The 19,688-nt window shown below is 46.6% G+C and overlaps 1 protein-coding gene across 2 annotated transcripts in view; it reads left to right on the top strand.

Annotated features, from left to right (window-relative positions):
• Nucleotides 1–1,716: 1,716 nt before the first annotated feature.
• The window catches only part of LOC128136166 (transitional endoplasmic reticulum ATPase), a 28,582-nt gene continuing 10,610 nt past the window's right edge, over nt 1,717–19,688 (top strand). The window contains exons 1-7 of one of the 2 annotated variants that reach the window (XM_052775340.1): nt 1,717–1,973; nt 11,382–11,493; nt 11,882–12,054; nt 15,172–15,314; nt 16,109–16,239; nt 18,022–18,153; nt 18,570–18,672. In XM_052775340.1, coding sequence (XP_052631300.1) covers nt 1,957–1,973; nt 11,382–11,493; nt 11,882–12,054; nt 15,172–15,314; nt 16,109–16,239; nt 18,022–18,153; nt 18,570–18,672 — 811 coding nt within the window. In that variant the 5' untranslated portion in view covers nt 1,717–1,956. Of the gene's footprint in view, nt 1,974–5,772; nt 5,827–11,381; nt 11,494–11,881; nt 12,055–15,171; nt 15,315–16,108; nt 16,240–18,021; nt 18,154–18,569; nt 18,673–19,688 lie in introns of those variants that run through there. The other variant, XM_052775338.1, reaches the window with a different exon arrangement.

The following is a 19,688-nucleotide window of genomic DNA, read 5'->3' as shown; positions in this document are numbered from 1 at the left end:
CCAAGCAACAAACCATCCATTTTCTGTGCTGACTGCGTTTTCCTCAGCTATCTACCTCTCCCCCAGTGTTCATCCACGGACCAAAATCCCATCTTTTAACCCATCCGTATACAGCGTGTCCCCTGCGTCCCTGGAGGGGGGTCTATGCTAACTGCACTATGTGGCTCTGAGCCCCTTTGTGTGACAGTGAGCAGAGGTGAAGGGGCACCTGCTCCTGCCTGGTGTTTGGTGCAGCTAATTTTGGGTGAGGAAGGTCCCACAACCTCATTAGCCAAGCTTTTGTCAAGCCTTGCCTCCCACAAGAGGGAAGAAATGGTTGGGAACTGCAAGGCAAAGGGTGAGTTGAGGGAGAGGAAACAGGATGTGACAAAGCTCAGAAGCATGAGGTAGGAGATGCTGCGGCCTCCTCTGAATGCTGAAGGGGCCTTGAGTGGGCTTTACACTGCAGTTCCTTCAGAAAAAATATCTTGGAGAGTGAGGGATGAACAGAGGGGATTGAAAACCCAGATGTTGGGGGACAACACCTTGCTGGGAGAGGTTAAATTCAGCAGAGCCAGACTCCTCCGGGCTGGGGGAGCCCCACGGCTGCTCTTCTTCAGTCCCACCTTACTGATAGGGCTTTAAAAAAAGGAGAGCAGAAGAGAGGAGGCAGGGATTAAGTACTAGTTGGCTCCTTGGAACAGAGCACCAGGTAATTAAATTATTCACAAGCACCTAGGAGAAAACAAGGGAGTGCCTGCCAGTGCCGGATGGTTGAGAACAGGCATTGGACACATCTGATTCCCCCTAATGTGAGCAGGGCCTGGGCTGTGGGTGTGATGCCACTTGGCTCCAGCAATGTTTCTGTCCCTAAGGAAATGCCACCCAGGTGGGGATGTGGGGATGTGAGTGCCCAAATGGACCAGGAAGCGGTGCTTGGAGGACAGCGTGTTGTGGAAGGGTGGCCAGTAGTGGTGGAAGAGCTGCGGGAGGGCTGTTTCGGGTGGTTCAAGGGGAGCTAGAGCTTCAAACCCCTGATGGGGCAGGGTCTGTGCTGGGATGAGTGGCTGGGAGCACGAGTCCTGCAGTGGGGCCTGGTGGGGCAGTCCAGCCCTACCAAAAATTCAATCAGGAAAAAGAAAACCTGCAAAAAAAATAAATAAAACGGGTAAAGGAGCCCCGTGGATACCTTTGGGTGGAGAGGAAGGGCCGGGCCCCCACACACACCCTTTCACCCGGGGGGAAATGAAGCCTCTGGAGCACGTCCCCCCCAAAGCTTCGCCGAGGCCACCCCAGGACCGCCCCCAACGGGGCCAAATCCGCCCCGCTACCCACGCGCGCGGCTCTGCTGGCTGAGCCTGAGCACAATCAGCACACTCTGGTTGCTCCCAGCACACTCCGGCTGCTCCCCAAGCATCCGCCTCCCGCCCCTCCTGATTGGCTGCACCACTCCTCGCGCGTTTCCCTTTCCTCGGGCGCTAGCCAATCGCGAGGCGAGGCTAGCCCGGATGGACATCGTGGTGGGACTTTCCGCCTAGATTTTCCTACTGGTGGATTTTTGCCATTGGCTGCCCGACCCGTGTTGCCCTGTAGAACAGCCACGGCAGGGGCGGCGCTGCGATTGGCTGACGGGTGTTGCGCTTGGCTCGTGACGATTGGAAAGGGAAAAGAGAGGGGCGGGGCGGAGGAGGGAGAGCGCTCGTTCTTTTTTTTCCTCGTCCCCTCCGCTTCCGCCTCTCCGATTGGCTGAGGCGCTAGCCGGGCGGAATTTCCGATTGGTCAGCGCACGCTGTTGTTAGGCAGGTGAGGTAGTGCGGAGCAGAGTTTCCTCTTCCGATGAGTCGACTCTGAGGTTCAGTCAGCGCGAAGCGTCCTCAATTGCTGCCACTGCCGCGAGCCTGCCCGAGACCCGCCGTCGCCCGCCTTGAGGAGCCGCCGCCGGCCGCCTCTCTTCGTCCCTGTCACCCCCCCAGCGCCATGGCCTCAGGATCCGAGTAAGTGTGGGCTGCCCTCCGGTAGGCCGCGGCCTAGGCCTGGCCGCGGTGGTGCTGGACCCGGCTCGGCCTACCTCGCCTCCGCGCGGCGCTGCCCGGGCCGGGCCCGATCCAGCCCCAATCCCGCTGTGTCATGTAGGCTCTGAGAAGGTGAGGGTGGGGATGGGCCGCTCCTCGCGCGCGCTCGGCCAGGCGCGTGCCCGCAGGGGGCCCCGTGCGCCGCCGCTCCTCTTCCCTTCCCCCTCCCGGGAAGTGTCGAGTCATGGGGGGGAGAGCGGGGCGCGAGGCCTGGCCAGGCCGGGCCTCCGGCTGGGCCCTGGCCGTGTCCCCGCCCGGGGCCGTCCCGCCTGGGCTAGGCCTCAGCCAGGGAGGTCTTTGTCTTCCAGGCCCTGGAGCACCGGGGAAAGCGGCGGAGCGGCTGACGGGGCAGCGAGGGGGGAGAGGCATGTCCCGGCCTCCTCCCCGCAGGCCTTCAGCGGCCCTCGGGTCGGGGCTAGAAGTGACTTGGTATTAGAAGAGGCAGATATGTTGTGCTGGGCTGGTCTCTGTGGCAGCTGAGGCAATCGGCTATATTTTCATCTCCGGTGCCTTGCCTCACTCTGTTTTCAGTTCCAGGCTGATGGTCATCTTTTGTGCTCCTCAAAAATTAGTTGAGTAATACTGGTCTCAGCTCCCAGCCCATGCGTGCAAGCCACATCATTGCACCTTGAGAGGAGTAAAAATAGAACCTAAAGATAATTTCCCAAATCGAAGAATACTTTTAAGTGACTTGTTGGCCTCACCAGAGGCACTTTCAGTCCCTTTAGTGTCTGTGGCTTATCTTCTTCTTTTCTTTTGCAACTCCTGCAATTTGGGCCGACTTGGTCATACTAAGTCAGTTCCAGCAAGGTGTGCTAAGAATTTAGTGTCCATGGTAGAGCTTGTGATAGAAATGGTGGTCTCAAAGGCATATTTTGAGTCTGAACAAGGTGAACAGTGTCTTTAAAAAGAAACTTCTACTTTTGCAAAGTTGTTCTCACCACATAGGAATCAACAAAAGTTACTCTGCAACTGGAAAACAGTTAATTTTTAGTTGCAATTTTTGGGTCAATGCTGTTGGTAGCTATCTTGCTGAATTGAGCTTTAGCACAGAGTAGCATTGCAAGAGCTAATAGAGTGTGGTTTCTGAAGAGATTCTCGTTTTCATGTGCATACCTATCTGAAACAGTATTTGAGAACTTGACAACTTGAGTGTGAGTATGAACTCACTGCTTGGTTGTCATGCTGTTCCAGTAAGTGGCTGCAATCATTGAAAATTTCACTCATTTGCTTCAATGGATAAAAAGTTTTACGGATTTTTTTTTTTTTTTAATACTTACCTGGGGAAAGTAGTTCAGTCTGTAACATGGATGTTCAGGTTCAGAGAAGTAAGAAACTGCTGACAGGTTTTATCTAGGAAGCAGGTTCATGAGGGTATTGATAAAAAGGTACACCAGCATGTAGAAGGCATGATTGTTTTCACTTTCGTTACTGAAACTGGAATCATTGAATTGGTGACTTTTCATTGTATATTTAGCACAGACTTGCAGGAACAACTTGGTTACCTACTTTATCTGGAGCTTCAGAGATTGGTAGTCATTTTCAGAAGAATCAGTAATTACTTTCTGCTCTCACTCTTCATAATGTCCACCACAATGCATAGCCTCTGGGCATTATCACAAGCTGAGCAAGGGGAGCTCTGACACATAGAAAAACAATGATGTAAGTTGCTGTTGTTGTGGTTTAACCCCAGCCACCAACTAAGCACCACCTAGCTGCTCTCTCACTTCCCCCCCACACCCAGTGGGATGGGGGAGAGAAGTGGGGGGGGGGGGGGGTGGAGAAAGTAAAACTCGTGGGTTGAGATAAGAACAGTTTAATAGAACAGAAAGGAAGAAAATAATAATGATAATAATAACAATAATAAAATGACAACAATAATAATAATAAAAGAATTGGAATATACAAAACAAGTGATGCACAATGGCATTGCTCACCACCTGCCGATTGATGCCCTGTTAGCAATTCCCCCCAGCCCCCCTCCCCCCAGTTCCTATACTAGATGGGACATCACATGGTATGGAATACCCCGTTGGCTATTTTGGGTCAGCTGTCCTGGCTGTGTCCCCTCCCAACTTCTTGTGCCCCTCCAGCCTTCTTGCTGGCTGGGCATGAGAAGCTGAAAAATCCTTGACTTAGTCTAAACACTACTTAACACACTGATGTTTTCAGTTGTTGCTATCAACATTCTTCTCATACTGAATCCAAGATATAACACTATACCAGCTACTAGAAAGAAAATTAACTCTATCCCAGCTGAAACCAGCACAGTATCTACCCCTTATTCTATACCATTTATGTCATGCTCAGTTCCCATACTTTCTGTTACATCCCAATCAATCATCATCACCTTTTCCGTCCTTTGAGAGATATATATAGAGATATCTGTGTGTGTATACATGTATACATATATATCATTCCTTTAGTTTATGGGTCATGTTTATAAAATGTTTGTTGAGTTCATTTAGTCCCTGACTTTGGGCTCCATCTGTCATACCAGTCTTTCTGGGCAGGAGGGATGGTCCAAAGTCCTCTCAGTCGGTAGAGCAGGATTGGGCTTCAGTGTGGTGTGACAAGCAGGTGACATTGGATGCAGCAGGAGGATGGTGTGCACCGTTGGATTGTTGCATGCTGGAGTCAGTTCTGGTCCCATCACTACTGCGCTTTGCTCAGTTTTATCACAGTTCTTTCTTGCTTGATCTAAGTGATTCTTACTATAGTACTACGGATATAGCACATAACAATTATAGTAATGATAACATACAGTGGCAGGGTTATATAGCAACTAACATCATACAGTTTAATTCATTGGCTATTCTCACCTAAAATCAAATCCCCTTGAGGCACACATCGGACTTCCCCATCTTTTCGCATCACCCACCAAGTGCACCCAGGTCCTTGAGCAAAAGCAATCCCACGAATGGGTTTGCCTTTGCATAGAGGCAGGAGTAACCCAGACTGTCTTCCCTAACATACTCTTCATGTGCACTACAGGAACTTTATCCCCTTCTACAGTATGTAAAAATTCTGACTGGGCAGGGCCACCCTGATTGGCAGATCCTCTGATGTTGACTAACCAGGTGGCTTTTGCTAAATGTGTATCCCAATGTTTGAAGGTCCCACCCCCCATTGCTCTCAATGTAGTCTTTAACAGTCCGTTGTTTTGTTCCATTTTCCCAGAGGCTGGTGCATGATAGGGGATATGATACACCCACTCAATGCCATGCTCTTTGGCCCAGGTGTCTATGAGGTTGTTTTGGAAGTGAGTCCCGTTGTCTGACTCAATTCTTTCTGGGGTGATGTGTCACCATATAAGACTTGCTTTTCAAGGCCCAGGATAGGGTTCCAGGCAGTGGCATGGGATATGTTTCCAGCCATCCAGTGGTTGCTTCCACCATTGTAAGCGCATGGCGCTTGCCTTGGCGAGTTTGTGGGAGTGTGATATAGTCAATCTGCCAGGCCTCCCCATATTTATATTTCAGCCATCGCCCTTCGTACGACAGGGATTTTAGCCGCTTGGCTTGCTTAATTGCAGCACAGGTTTCACATTCATGGATAACCTGTGCGATAGTGTCCATGGTCAAGTCCACCCCTCGATCACGAGCCCATCTATATGTTGCATCTCTTCCCTGATGGCCTGAGGTATCATGGGCCCACTGAGCCATAAATAGCTCACCCTTATGTTGCCAGTCCAGGTCCACCTGAGACACTTCAATCTTGGCAGCCTGATCCACCTGTTGGCTGTTTTGATGTTCTTCAGTGGCCTGACTCTTGGGTACATGAGCATCTATGTGACATAGTTTTACAACCGATTCTCTAGCTGGGACTCAATATCTTGCCACAGTGCGGCAGCCCAGATGGGTTTGCCTCTGTGCTGCCAGTTGCTCTGCTTCCATTGCTGTAGCCACCCCCATAGGGCATTTGCCACCATCCATGAATCAGTATAGAGATAGAGCACTGGCCACTTTTCTCTTTCAGCAATGTCTAACGCTAGCTGGATGGCTTTCACTTCTGCAAACTGACTCGATTCACCTTCTCCTTCAGCAGTTTCTGCGACTTGTCGTGTAGGACTCCATACAGCAGCCTTCCACCTCTGATGCTTTCCCACAATGCGACAGGACCCATCAGTGAACAGGGCATATTGCCTCTCATTTTCTGGCAGTTTATTATACAGTGGGGCCTCTTCAGCCCGTGTCACCTCCTCCTCTGGCGACATTCCAAAATCTTTCCCTTCTGGCCAGTCCATGATCACTTCCACAATTCCTGGACGACTGGGGTTTCCTATGTGAGCTTGTTGTGTGATCAGTGTGGCCCACTTACTCCATGTGGCATCAGTTGCCTGATGTGTAGAAGAGACCCTCCCTTTGAACATCCAGCCCAGCACTGGCAGTCGGGGTGCTAAGAGGAGCTGTGTTTCAGTACCAACCACTTCTGAGGCAGCTCAAACTCCTTCATCTCTTTTTTAGTTGGAGTATAGCGAGCCTTGGATCCTCGATATCCCCGACTCCAAAACCCCAGGGGTCGGCCTCAGGTCTCCCCAGGTGCTTTCTGCCAGAGGCTCCAGGTAGGGCCATTCTCCCCAGCTGCAGTGTAGAGCACACTTTTAACATCTTGTCCTGCCCTGACTGGTCCAAGGGCTACTGCATGAACAATTTCCCGTTTAATTTGTGCAAAGGCTTGTTGTTGCTCAGGGCCACATTTAAAATCTTTCTTCTTCCGGGTATCTTGATAGAGAGGACTTACAATCAGACTGTAATTTGGAATATGCATCTCCAAAAGCCCACAACACCTAAAAAAGCCTGTGTTTCCTTTTTATTAGTTGGTGGAGACATAGCTGGTATTTTGTTAATCACGTCCACTGGGATCTGACAACGTCCATCTTGCCATTTTATTCCTAAAAACTGGATCTCCTGTGCAGGTCCCTTGACCTTACTTTTTTTTATGGCAAAACTGGCTTTCAGAAGGATTTCAATTATTTTCTTCCCTTTCTTGAAGACGACTTCTGTGTCACCCCATACAATGATGTCATCAATGTACTGCAGGTGTTCTGGAACTTCACCCTGTTCCACTGCAGTTTGGATCAGTCCATGGCAAATGGGGGGGCTGTGTTTCCACCCCTGGGGCAGTCAATTCCAGGTGTGCTGGATGCCCCTCCAAGCGAAAGCAAACTGTGACTGGCACTCTGCTGCCAGAGGGATTGAGAAAAACACATTAGCAATGTCAATTGTGGCGTGCCACTTGGCTGCCTTTGACTCCAGTTTGTATTGAAGTTCTAACATATCCGGCACAGCAGCGCTCAGTGGCAGTGTGACTTCATTCAGGCCATGATAGTCAACTGTTAGTCTCCACTCCCCATTAGACTTTCGCACTGGCCATATGGGACTATTAAAGGGTGAGCAAGTTTTGCTGATCACTCCTTGGCTCTCCAGTTGGCGAATCAACTTGTGGATGGGAATCAGGGAGTCTCGGTTGGTGTGATATTGCCGCCAGTGCATCATTGTGGTAGCAATTGGCACCTGTTGTTCTTCAACCCTCAGCAACCCCACAACCGAAGGGTCTTGAGAGAGACCAGGCAGGGTAGACAGCTGTTCAATTCCCTCCGTCTCCAAGGCAGGTATACCAAAAGCCCATCGATACCCCTTTGGGTCCTTAAAATACCCTCTCCTGAGATAGTCTATGCCAAGGATGCACGGAGCCTCTGGACCAGTCACAATGTGGTGTTTCTGCCATTCATTCCCAGTTACGCTTAATTCAGCTTCCAACACAGTTAACTCTTGGGATCCCCCTGTCACACCAGAAATACAAATGGGTTCTGCCCCTTTATAACTTGATGGCATTAGAGTACACTGTGCACCGGTGTCTACTAGAGCCTTGTACTCCTGTGGGTCTAATGTGCCAGGCCATCGAATCCACACAGTCCAATAGACCCGGTTATCCCTTTCCTCCACCTGGCTGGAGGCAGGGCCCCTCTAATTCTGGTCAGAGTATCCAGTATTCACTTCTCGTAAAATTGGCTCAGAAGTCCCTTCAAGAGGATCAGAAATAAGATCAGCCCTTCTACTCTGTTTGGAAACTGGAGCAGCATTTTTCCTGGTAGAATCCCCTTTTGTGGTGGTTTTTCCTCGCAGCTCACGTACCCATGCATCTAGGACCGAGGGAGGTTTTCCATCCTGTTTCCTCATGTCCTCTTTGTGGTCACATAGGTAAAACCACAGGGCACCTCGCGGTGTGTACCTTCTATATTCTCTCTCTTGGGCAGAGAAACGCTCACTCCTAATAGCTGAGACATTGGTCCTCACAGGTGGGGAGTAGGACATATCCTCTTTGAATTGCTGGAAATCCTCGGACAGCTTCTCCACAGCCGAAATGCAGGCTTGTAGGGAGGAGGAGAGATTTTCTTCGTATTGTTGGAGTTGGCGAGCCACTTCATCCACTGTCGGTGCCTCTTCATCTTTCCAGGTCAGTGTTGCCAGTGAGTTGGCATAGGACGATGGTGCACTCCGTACAAACTTCTGCCACATGGGTTGTGTGCATTGGACTTCGTCTGGATCTTTGGGTAATTGTGCATTGTCCGAGTCATAATGAATTGTCTCTAGCACAGTTAATTCCCTCAGATATTGGATACCTCTTTCCATGGTTGTCCACTTGCTTGATTGACATATAACATCTTCCTTAAAGGGGTACCTTTCCTTCATGCTTGGCAAGAGTCACCTCCAGAGGCTGATGGCTTGTGTCCCTTTTCCAATTGCCTTGTCAATGTCCCCTTCGCTGGAAAGTGATCCCAGCTGCTTGGCTTCCCTACCTTCTAATTCCAGGCTACTAGCCCCATTGTCCCAGCATCGGAGCAGCCAAGTGATAATAATGTGCTCACCTGGATGATGGCCAAAATCTTTTCACATATTCCGCAGCTCACTCAAGGATAGGGATCAGGTGATTACCTCTGGTTCTGCCTCTTCCTCCTGTTCCCATGATGACCCTGGTTCATCTTCATCCTTTGCTAAGTGAAGTGATTTTTTTTTTTTTTTTTTTTTCCTTTTGCTATATTTCTTCTTGTGTATGGGGGCAACCGATACTGGTGTGGGTTGATTCTCTGGTTTAGCTGCAGTGCCTGTCACTGGGGTTGGAATGGCCGCAGTGTCTGTTGCTTTGTTGTTAGATCCAGAGACCTTCTCTTCTCATTGAGGCTACTGAATAGTGTTGAACAGGGCTTGATATGCATGGGCCAGGCCCCAGCACGTTGCAGTAATTTGCATCTCCCTGGAATTGTTGGGGTGACAGCATACTTTTTCCAAATGTTCTACTAGTTTTTCAGGATTCTGCACTTGTTCAGGGGTGAATTTCCAAAACATTGGAGGTGCCCACTGTTCTAGGTACTTGCCCATACTACCCCACACACCCTGCCACTCATAATTATCCAGCCTTGGGGCAGATCTCTGGGTGATCTTCTTTAAATAGTTGTTTAACCTTAAACAAGGCCTGAACCACATTCAGGAGCATGCTAATACCTAGCAATAGGACCATGCTGGTTTCGACATTCCAAGGGTATTGAAATTTTTCAAAATTTTCAAATGCCGCTTGAATTAGACTGGAAGAGAAGGGAAAGGGGAGGAAAGGCATCTCGCCCATAGATTGGCTTTCTGAGGAGGAAAGGTAAATGGTGTAATTATTAATAGTTTCCCACAGATGGTTCCCGAAGTATAGAGGTGATGACAATGCTGAGTGCAAATACCGGATTAGTCCCATGACCGATAATTTTATCATACCATAAGCCAGTATTACATGATACATCAAAGCGAAAACCTTAATCCACCTCCCATGGATGATAAGCAGCAGAAGAGGGACTACATACAGCAAGTGAGGTGATACATAACAGAACCCTAAAAATGAGCACCACAACTCTAAGAGCCAATAAATCAACATTGTGACCAGCAACTATTAGACCAATATAATGAATGCTTGTAACAAATTAATTTTAACATGCTCTGGTCAGGTTTGTCGTTATCTCAACCCTTCGTGCCCCATGTTGGGCGCCAAAAAGGATTGTTGTGGTTTAACCCCAGCCAGCAACTAAGCACCACGCAGCCGCTCTCTCACTTCCCCCCTGCCCAGTGGGATGGGGGAGAGAATTGGAAGAAAAGTAAAACTCATGGGTTGAGATAAGAACAGTTTAAGAGAACAGAAAAGAAGAAACTAATAATGATAATAATAACAATAATAAGATGACAACAATAATAATGAAAGGATTGGAATATACAAAAGAAGTGATGCACAGTGCAACTGCTTACCACCTGCCAACCAATGCTCGGTTAGTCCCTGAGCAGCGATCCCCCCGGTCCCACTCCCCCCAGTTTATATACTAGATGTGATGTCACATGGTATGGAATACCCTGTTGGCCACTTTGGGTCAGCTGCCCTGGCTGTGTCCCCTCCCAACTTCTTGTGCCCCTCCAGCCTTCTTGCTGGCTGGGTATGAGGAGCTAAAAAATCCTTGACATTAGTCTAAACACTACTTAGCAACAACTGAAAACATCAGTGTTATCAACATTCTTTTCATACTGAACCCAAAACATAACACTATACCAGCTACTAGGAAGACAATTAACTCTATCCCAGCCTAAACCAGTACAGTTGTAAAACAACCTTTTTTGCCTCTTCCCTGCCTTTCTTCCATTTCCTTGCTGTTTGATGTGCTCTTTTTTGTCAAGGCAAAAAAATTACCTGTCGTATTTCTTGTGGCATTGTAGGCTAGAGTTGCAGTGACTCCTGTGAAGGTATTATGGAAAGGTGCTTATATCCTTAAAATAAAATGAAAACCATATTTTTCATGAGCACTTGAATATTTCTACTGGCTTGCTAGATTTAACTAATAGTCCTCAACAGGCTAAACTCTTACAACTGTTCCTGTCAGGGGAGCTGCAGCATTGTCCTTTAATTCCCCTGTTTATCTGGGATTTGACACCAAAGAGACTTGAACTTTTGTTTTGGTGGCAGTGGTTACATGTGATTTCAGATGAGTCTGACTAATTCTTGTAGGCAAAACATCTTACAGTCAGCAACATCTCACTGATCACTTCTTTTCATAGATAGCTTCATAGCTATTTCCATTTGAGGCTGGTAAAGTAGTTATATTTAATGACAGAAAACATTCTGCTTTGAACTCCTGAAACTGATGCCTAGGAATTATATTCTCCTTTGTCTTACAAACACGTATAGTTTCTAAAAGACAAGACAACAAAGAAACCTGTATAAAATGGAGAACAAAACAGTGGGGTGGATGGAAAGGGGGAAGCAATATCACTTGGACTCGTTAACTTCTGTTTTCTTTGCCAGTTCTAAAGCGGATGACTTATCGACTGCTATTCTGAAGCAGAAGAACAGGCCCAATCGGTTAATTGTTGATGAAGCCATCAATGAAGACAACAGCGTTGTGTCACTGTCCCAGGTGTGTCATCTATAAAAGCAAAGCATTTAATCTGGTAATATGCAAGCTGTTGCTGTCTATTAACTTGAAATGTAACTTTGCAACATGAATCTTAAGTATTTGTGTCAGAAGCTGCAGCAGTTACAAGTGAGGGAGGTGGGTTGTCTTGTTTTCTAACACTCTTCCATGATAAAATATATTTTGATTCTCAACTTTTAGGATTCATTTGAGCTTGTGCCCTTAGTCTGGCTTCAGGATTAGCTCTTAACTGGTGTAGTAGGAGCCTCTGTCTTTGTAGATCTAGTATATCGCTTCCAAGATGTAATTCTCCAAAGCCAAGTAACTCTCCTTCAAAGGCTTGAATTCTTTTTTTGTCAAAAGCTTGTTCTAATGCTATTATTGTTTACAGGCAAAAATGGATGAATTGCAACTGTTCAGAGGAGACACTGTCCTGTTAAAAGGAAAGAAGAGGAGAGAAGCGGTCTGCATTGTTCTGTCAGATGATACCTGCTCAGATGAGAAGATTCGCATGAATAGGGTTGTTCGCAACAACCTGAGAGTGCGCCTGGGTGACGTGATCAGGTGAGGACTAGTTTGCTAACTGTTGCATATCCCTGGGTTGCCTAAATAATTTGTGTGCTGGCTCTGAATTGATTTAGACTGTAGCAGAGATAGGGTCTGCAGGAAGTACTCTTATGTCTTCCAGAGGAGATCACAGAAATGTTTTCAAGTGTGTGTGTGTCTTACATCAGGGATCTGGGTTTACTTTTGCATGTGTTTCTGGCTGTATGCATATTCAGATTAATACTAAAAAATTATGCTAAAGATTCTTGAAGTCTCTTCAGGACCTTCATGAGCCCAGGTCCTGTCATTAAATTAAGTAGTTCAATTGCCCAACTTTTGTCACAGTCTTCTTATCAAATTTACATTGTCAGATGAATTCACAAGTTTTTCCCATCTAAATTTTTAATGTCCACAAAGTTAACTGTGGAAAGCAATAAGCAACATTGTAATTGATCTCATAGTATGGTTAGCTCAAGCACTGAGCTGCCCTATGACAAACAGAAGTTAAAACTTGCTAGAAATGAGTGACAAAACCATGAAGCAGTCAAATAGCAAGATTAAAAATCCTCGAAGGTTGTTTATATTCCAATTTTTGTTATAAAATAATTTTAAAATTAGGAATGCTTTAACACTGTTGCAGGAATTTTGTGCAATGCTTGCAGAAGGTAGTGGGAAAGCACTGAAGTATATATCTTGGCTTACAGGAGGCAGGTTCCATTCTATAATGGGAGTGGGGGAAAAAAACGTGAGCATTTCTTAAACATAAAAATGCTAATTTGCAGGCTTAAATATGTGAGGGCTGACAGCTCTTCCTCCTGAGTATCTTCCTAATCTGGAATATTGTGCATGTTCTGGGAAAATTTTGAGCCTGGTTTCTGACACTAGACTTCCTGGGGTGATATCTGGAATAATCTTTAAATGTAAAATGTATTTCATATGAACTTTGTAGAGGAGAGGAATGAGTTTGTTCCACCCATCTCTCTACCACTAGAAAATGTAAGTTTTAAACACGACTGTAGTTAGAACAGAACAGTGCTTTGAGCCAGTCTGTGGATTTAAAATGAAGGTTAATCCTTACTTTAACCTGATGTGAGGTTACTGTTGGAGTAATTTCTAGTGTGACAGTTCAGCCTGTGCTCTCCCCTTCTCTGCTGGGACTGTGTCTGTAGTGGTTCTCAGCCTTCCAGATGTGTTACTGATTGTCTTAGCTTTGTTGCAAGGGTCAGAGAATTTTCACACTTCTTGCCCTCAAAGTTTTTCTTGCTGATCTTTAAGTACTTATTGTGTTACTGTTGTGGTTTAAGCCCAGCTGGCAACAAAGCACCACAATGCTGCTCGCTCACTCCTCCCCGGTGGAGAAAATATAAAGAAAAGCTCATGGGTCGAGACAAGGACAGGGAGGGATCACTTACCAATTATGGTCACGGGCAAAAAACAGATTCAACTTGGGGAAAAAACAAAATCAATTTAATTTACTACCAATCAAATCAAAACAAGAATAATGAGAAGTAAAACCAAACCTTAGAACGCCTTCCCCCCACCCCTCCCTCCTTCCCGGGCTCAGCTCCACTCCCGATTTTCTCTACCTCCTCCTCTTCAGTGGTGCAGGGGGATGGGGAATGGGGGTTGCAGTCAGTTTGTCACACATTGTCTCTGCTGCTCCTTCCTCCTCAGGGGGAGGACTCTTCACTCTTCCCCTGCTCCAGCGTGGGGTCCCTCCCATGGGAGACAGTTCTCCACGAACTTCTCCGGCATGGATCCTTCCCATGGGCTGCAGTCCTTCACGAACTGCTCCAACGTGGGTCATTTCCGTGGGCTGCAGTCCTTCAGTCACAGACTGCTCCAGTGCGGGCTTTCCCATGGAGTCACACAGCCATCTTCGGGGGCATCCAACTGCTCTAGCGTGGGCTCCTCCACAGGCTGCAGGTGGGCATCTGCTCCACTGTTCACCTCCATGGGCTGCAGGGCATCACCTCCTCTGGCGCACCTCCTCCCCCTCCTTCTTCACTGACCTTGGTGTCTGCATAGGTGTTTCTCACATTCCACTCTCCTCACTCACTGCAGGTTCCCCTTCTTAAATATGTTATCCCAGAGGTGCTACCACCATCGCTGATTGGGTCGGCCTTGGCCAGAGGCGGGTCCGACCCAAGAGCCGGGGAAGCTTCTAGCAGCTTCTCACAGGAGCCTCCCCTGTAGTCCCCTCCCCCACTACCAAAACCCTGCCATGCAAACCCAAACCAGTTACTTTCTGTGGCCTGGTTTCTGCCAAAATCCAGATTCATGCGCTAATTGCTTCCTGCTTGTAGTCTGTCAGCTGTTTTCCTTCTGGGGCAGTCTGTCTTTTCCTTTACCCTTCTGCTATATCCTCTCTGTAAAGCATGTGCTAAAAGAATCTATTAAGAGTCTTGAACAAAGTAACGTATGAAAAGTCACGTGTTCAGCTGCAGTTCCACATAGGCTTTTCTTAGCTGGCAGAGCCAGTTTGAGCTTTCTGCCTCTCTGCCACAGGTTGATACTCTGAGGTGTTGCTACAGTTGGCCTACACTGTAAAAATAATAGCTGAAATGTTTATTTAAAAAGGGGGAAGGGGTCTTCAGACTTTAACCTAAATGTCAATCTCCACAAAGGGGGATTGATAGACACCTGGCTACCCCTGGTTGGTATTGTGAGAGCCTTTGCTCAGAATCAGGGTCATCAGCAACAGGAGCTGTTATGAGAGAGAGAGAGGAAGGAAGGAACAAAGAGTTTCCCCCAGCTCCCTTTCCCTCATAGTTGGTTCAGCAGTAGCTCCTTGTTGAAACATAAGTTAGCTCATGACTCTCGCAGGTCTTTAGGCTGCATTAGTAACTTGTGAATGTGCCTTGGGGATGGCAAGGGGGGCTACAGAAGAGCAAGGGGTAGGAAGAAAGTATGAAACTTCCCAGCTGAGAGAAGGAAATCGTGTTGTGAAGACTAGCGCTCTGATGGGCATGATTTTTGCCTTGTCAGCATTCTTATGCAGGTGGGAAGTCTCACCAGGGCTTTGGAGGGTCCTTTCTGGCACTTGTACTGGCCTGGGAAGGGACATCACTGCCTTTTCCAGACTGGGGTGTAAGTCCAGGATTCCAGGCTAACTGGAGTTTTCTTCTGTTGCAGCATCCAGCCTTGCCCAGATGTGAAATACGGCAAACGTATCCATGTGCTGCCAATTGATGACACGGTAGAAGGGATCACGGGGAATCTGTTTGAGGTCTATCTCAAGCCATACTTCCTGGAAGCATACAGACCCATCAGGAAAGGTAATAGCACCTGTTATTGAAGTCCTGATGGCAGCGAGTGTGAGCTAGTCCTGCGACTGAATAAAGAGAATTTCTAGAAGCTTGCACAGATCTCCACGAAGCATTAGACTGACATCTGTAGAGTGAGATTGGGGAGTTGCCTGCATAGTAATCAATTGGTTGGATATACTAGCTGGCACCCTGACTAAATTCACTTTTTCAAAGTAACTTAATAACTGGGAGAGTGCATAAAAAACAAATATACTTTTAGAGTTGTGCTAGTAGCACTTCTGCTGGAACAAATAGATCCTAATACAGTATAAACACAAGTTGAAGTTATCCAGCTTCTGTAGCCCAGTTTAGCCAGGAGTCATAGTGCAGTATTATTCTGCTTCTGGAAACAACCAGTTATAACTAGTAACAACTAGTTATAATAACTCAAAATGAATTTTTATTAAGTTGGGGGTTTTTTGCCTGTTTTAGAAATGTTAAATTGAAACTGAATGGAAAAGAAATGTGATTCCTTGCCTTTGTGTTTTGTATTTAGGCAGAGTATTCTTTTCTATTGTTTGCTGGTTTTGTTTGCTGTTTGTTTCTGGATGAAATTTGAGAACTTCAACTGCTACAGATCTAAATGGTGCTTGGGTAGTTACAGTGTACATGCAGCTCTTGAGTTTAAAATGCAGAACAGTGTTAAAAATGCCAGCAGTATATGCCTTTGTAACCAACTTGTCTTCTGGGGCTGCTGGTAGTACAAGGGTTGACATTTTGCAGACATCTGTTGCAGCAGGCTGCTGAAATGTGGGGTTTTGCAGGTGACATCTTCTTGGTGCGTGGAGGGATGCGTGCAGTGGAGTTCAAAGTGGTGGAGACAGATCCAAGTCCTTACTGCATAGTGGCTCCGGACACAGTGATCCATTGTGAAGGAGAGCCCATCAAACGAGAGGTGAGCAGAATCCTGCCATGCGTTTCTACTGAATCCCCTCTGTCCGAAATCTGTTTCAGTGACAGTCCTTGAGAGCAGCAGTGTTTGCAGTTCCTGTTTTGGCATTTTGTGTATTGAATGTAATGATTAAAACCTCTGGTTTCAGGAGATGAGCTGCTGCTGAAGGTAGTCAGAGAAATGTGCTTCCAGTATCCTTCCTCAGATGCTGAGATAGCACCAGTGCTTAGGTGTGCTGATGAAATGCCATACTTCGGCAGCAGCTGGTTTTGCATCTGCTTCCAGGTATCTCGTGCTGGACTTGGATGCATCTTTTAATTCCAAAGTTCCCTTGATCCATAGCAGGGAGGGCTTATGATGTTGCTAAATTTCATGCCATGTGAAAAGAAAGCAATTAGTGCTTTTTCAGTGAGAAATTTGAAATCTCTAAATGGTTGGGGTTTTTTGTTTGTTTGGTGTGTGTTTGTTTGTTTTTTGTTTTTTGTTTTTATTAGGTGGTTTGGTTTTTTTCCCCAGTCCCTTAAGGTATCTAGCCTTGAGCGTCCCAAGCTTGAGGCAGCCTGAGTAGATTGTCTGTCAGGTCTTGGCCACCTTACCGTTACAGAGTAGGAAATCTCAGAGAAATGAGCTAAGGTGGTATACTTCATAAAGTAGGTGCCTTTTTACTACTTGCAAATCAGAGTGAGTGCTGGTTTGTAGTTAGCTGCCTTCTGAAAAGTTCACTTCTATTTGACACTTGTGAGACTATGTCTGGGCACTGGATGAGTCTAGTTTGGGCTATTCAGGACACAGTAGAGACAGATAGGAGCAAGTTCAGCAAAGGCCACCAAAATGATGAGGAGCTGGAGGTCAGAATGAATGAGGAACAGCTGGGAGAGTGGGTTGATGCAGCATGGAGAAGGGAAGGCAAAGAGGTAGGCTTACTGGCAACTGCCTGATGGGAAGGGGTGGATAACCAGGCTCTTTCAAGAGCTGCGCACAGGGACAGGACTAGAGGCAATGGTACAAGCTGGATCAAGGGTAATTACCAATGGATATTAGGAAAAAGGTTTCCCCAAACCCTGGAGCAAGGCCTGAAGAGGGCACGAATCTCCAGACCTGGAGACCTTCAGTGCTTGATAGGGCCAGACCCTGAGCAACCTGCTTGAAGCAGTAGTTCCTGTTTGTGGGGCTTGGACTGAGCCCCTCTGAGATTCCAGGCTGTGTTATTTTATTATTTTAGTGTGGCCTAATGTTACAGATAACTAAGGCCAGTAGAGATTTGGACAGCCAAATGAATGGATGCTGTAGAGCTATACCGAAAGAGTTGGTTACAGTTGGTCTTATCTGCACACTTGGATCTTAACATTCTCTGTTAATTTGAGTCAATCCCAAAAGAAAACACTGTCAGAGAACTGTATGGTAGCTATGGTATGTCAAGTAGTTAGAAATATTATATTTTATACTGAGCTTTATTGTCTATTGTTATCTTCGTTAGCCACATCAGAGGGTCACGCAACTTGTTTTACGCTAGAGTCTGTAGGGGTCCTGGCAGCAGAGGCTGTCATTCAAGAGGGTGGGCTTCAGTGAGGTCTAGGTACATGCAGGCATTTCCCTTTGCATGTCTGGGAAGAGAGAGCTAAGAAACAATTGTAGAAGACACCAGGAAGACTTGAAAGTGAGAATCTCGAGACAGCAAAGAAATGGCAACGAGCAAAAACCTGGATTCCTTGGGTTCTGTAGACCGGGAGGGATTGTTGTACTATTGTTTTCACTCAAATGTTTGATGTATTTCCTTCCGGGTAGGATGAAGAAGAGTCACTGAATGAAGTGGGCTATGATGACATTGGTGGCTGCCGGAAGCAGCTGGCTCAAATCAAAGAGATGGTGGAACTTCCCCTCCGACACCCTGCGCTCTTCAAGGCCATAGGGGTGAAGGTAAGTCCTTGTGTGCACCAGGTGGATGAATGGGCTTGCCCTTGCAGATGACTCTTGATGTTGGAGGTTTATGAGGTGTTGGGAGGGGAGTAAGTAATTTGTTTTGGGTTTGTTTTTTTTTTAATGCTGGTGTTAGGACAGTATTTCCTTACAAGTTTTGGACACAGATTAAAGTACTGGCAACTTGCAAAGCAGAGGGATGCTTTGAATCAGCACTGTCAGTTACTGGCAAGGTTTTTGTTTGTGTGTCATGCAAAGTAGTAAGGGTGTTGATAGCAATGCTGGGATGGCAGCTGTTGCGTGAGTTTGCATCGCAATTTCAGACTGGCTTTATCAAATGCTTACAGCTTCACTGTGAAGCTACTTAGGCATTCAGATACTAGCTTACCACCTAAGTCCCTTGCCTTTGTACTCAGCCTCCACGTGGGATCCTGCTGTATGGTCCTCCTGGCACTGGTAAAACACTGATTGCCCGAGCGGTGGCCAATGAAACAGGGGCTTTCTTCTTCCTGATCAATGGTAAGTTTTGTGGCTGCTTTGGCCCCAGATCTGCTGTGTACTCATTCATCCATATCATGATAATGAATAGTATTAATAGGGCTTATAGAGCCACATTGTCTCCCTGACATCCTTCCTTACCTCTTTGAAGTGTGCCTCTGGGGACACTTAGAGGCTGTTTGTGTGGAAGCGTCTGTAGTGGCACTTCCCTTAAGCTTGATTGTTTTGTAGCAGGCTGGTTGGAAGGACAGCTTTGCGATGCAGGGACTTGGAGTCTGTCTGGCTGAGTGTTCATTTATGTTGGTGAGGGCAGAGCTGGGAGTGGTGAGATTATTCTATGTATGTGGGTGCAGGACACTTGTTTCTGTTGCTGCCAGCGTGTCCCATTCAGAAAAGAAGCTGGTCTGCTGTGGATTTCTTTTTTCCCCTCAAGTAAAGCACAAGACCTGTTCTGTTTCACATAACATTAATTGGGAGGAACTGTCCTGAAAGCTATAATGAGTACCTTGGGACTTAGCTACAAGTGACAGAACTTCCTATTGATCACTCTTTACCTGTAGCAGTTGAGATGGATACTAGTTTATGTCCAGTAAGGACCAGATTCTGAATTTTCCTCACTGTTTTTCTGTCCATTTTACAGTCAGTGCTGGAATAACTGTACAATTTGTACTTAAGGAGTGCTGCTTTTCTTTTCTGATTTCAATCACTTAGACCCATGAAAATGAAAGCAAAGGAGTGTATAGCACAGCATAGCAGTGAGCAGTGGTAGGGAAGTGACTTGCTTTGTATCTCAAGATATCAGATGTAAATGGACTGTTTTTAACCATGTCACCCTTGTCATATACTTTCTAAGTGTGTGGAAGGTGTCACTGCGTGCTAATGAGCCAGACGTTTCTTTAGATACTTGTACTTCTATTGTGTAATAAAAATAACATTGTCAGAATTAGTGATGTGTTCTCTGTCTGCTAGTCCCAAGCATGGAGCTGCAGGCAGTGTTGTAGATGGAGCTGGTATGAATTGGTGAGTTACTTGTAATG

Source organism: Harpia harpyja, chromosome W (genome assembly GCF_026419915.1).
Source record: "Harpia harpyja isolate bHarHar1 chromosome W, bHarHar1 primary haplotype, whole genome shotgun sequence".
Classification (NCBI taxonomy): domain Eukaryota; kingdom Metazoa; phylum Chordata; class Aves; order Accipitriformes; family Accipitridae; genus Harpia; species Harpia harpyja.
This window is presented reverse-complemented; position numbering and strand designations above follow the sequence as displayed.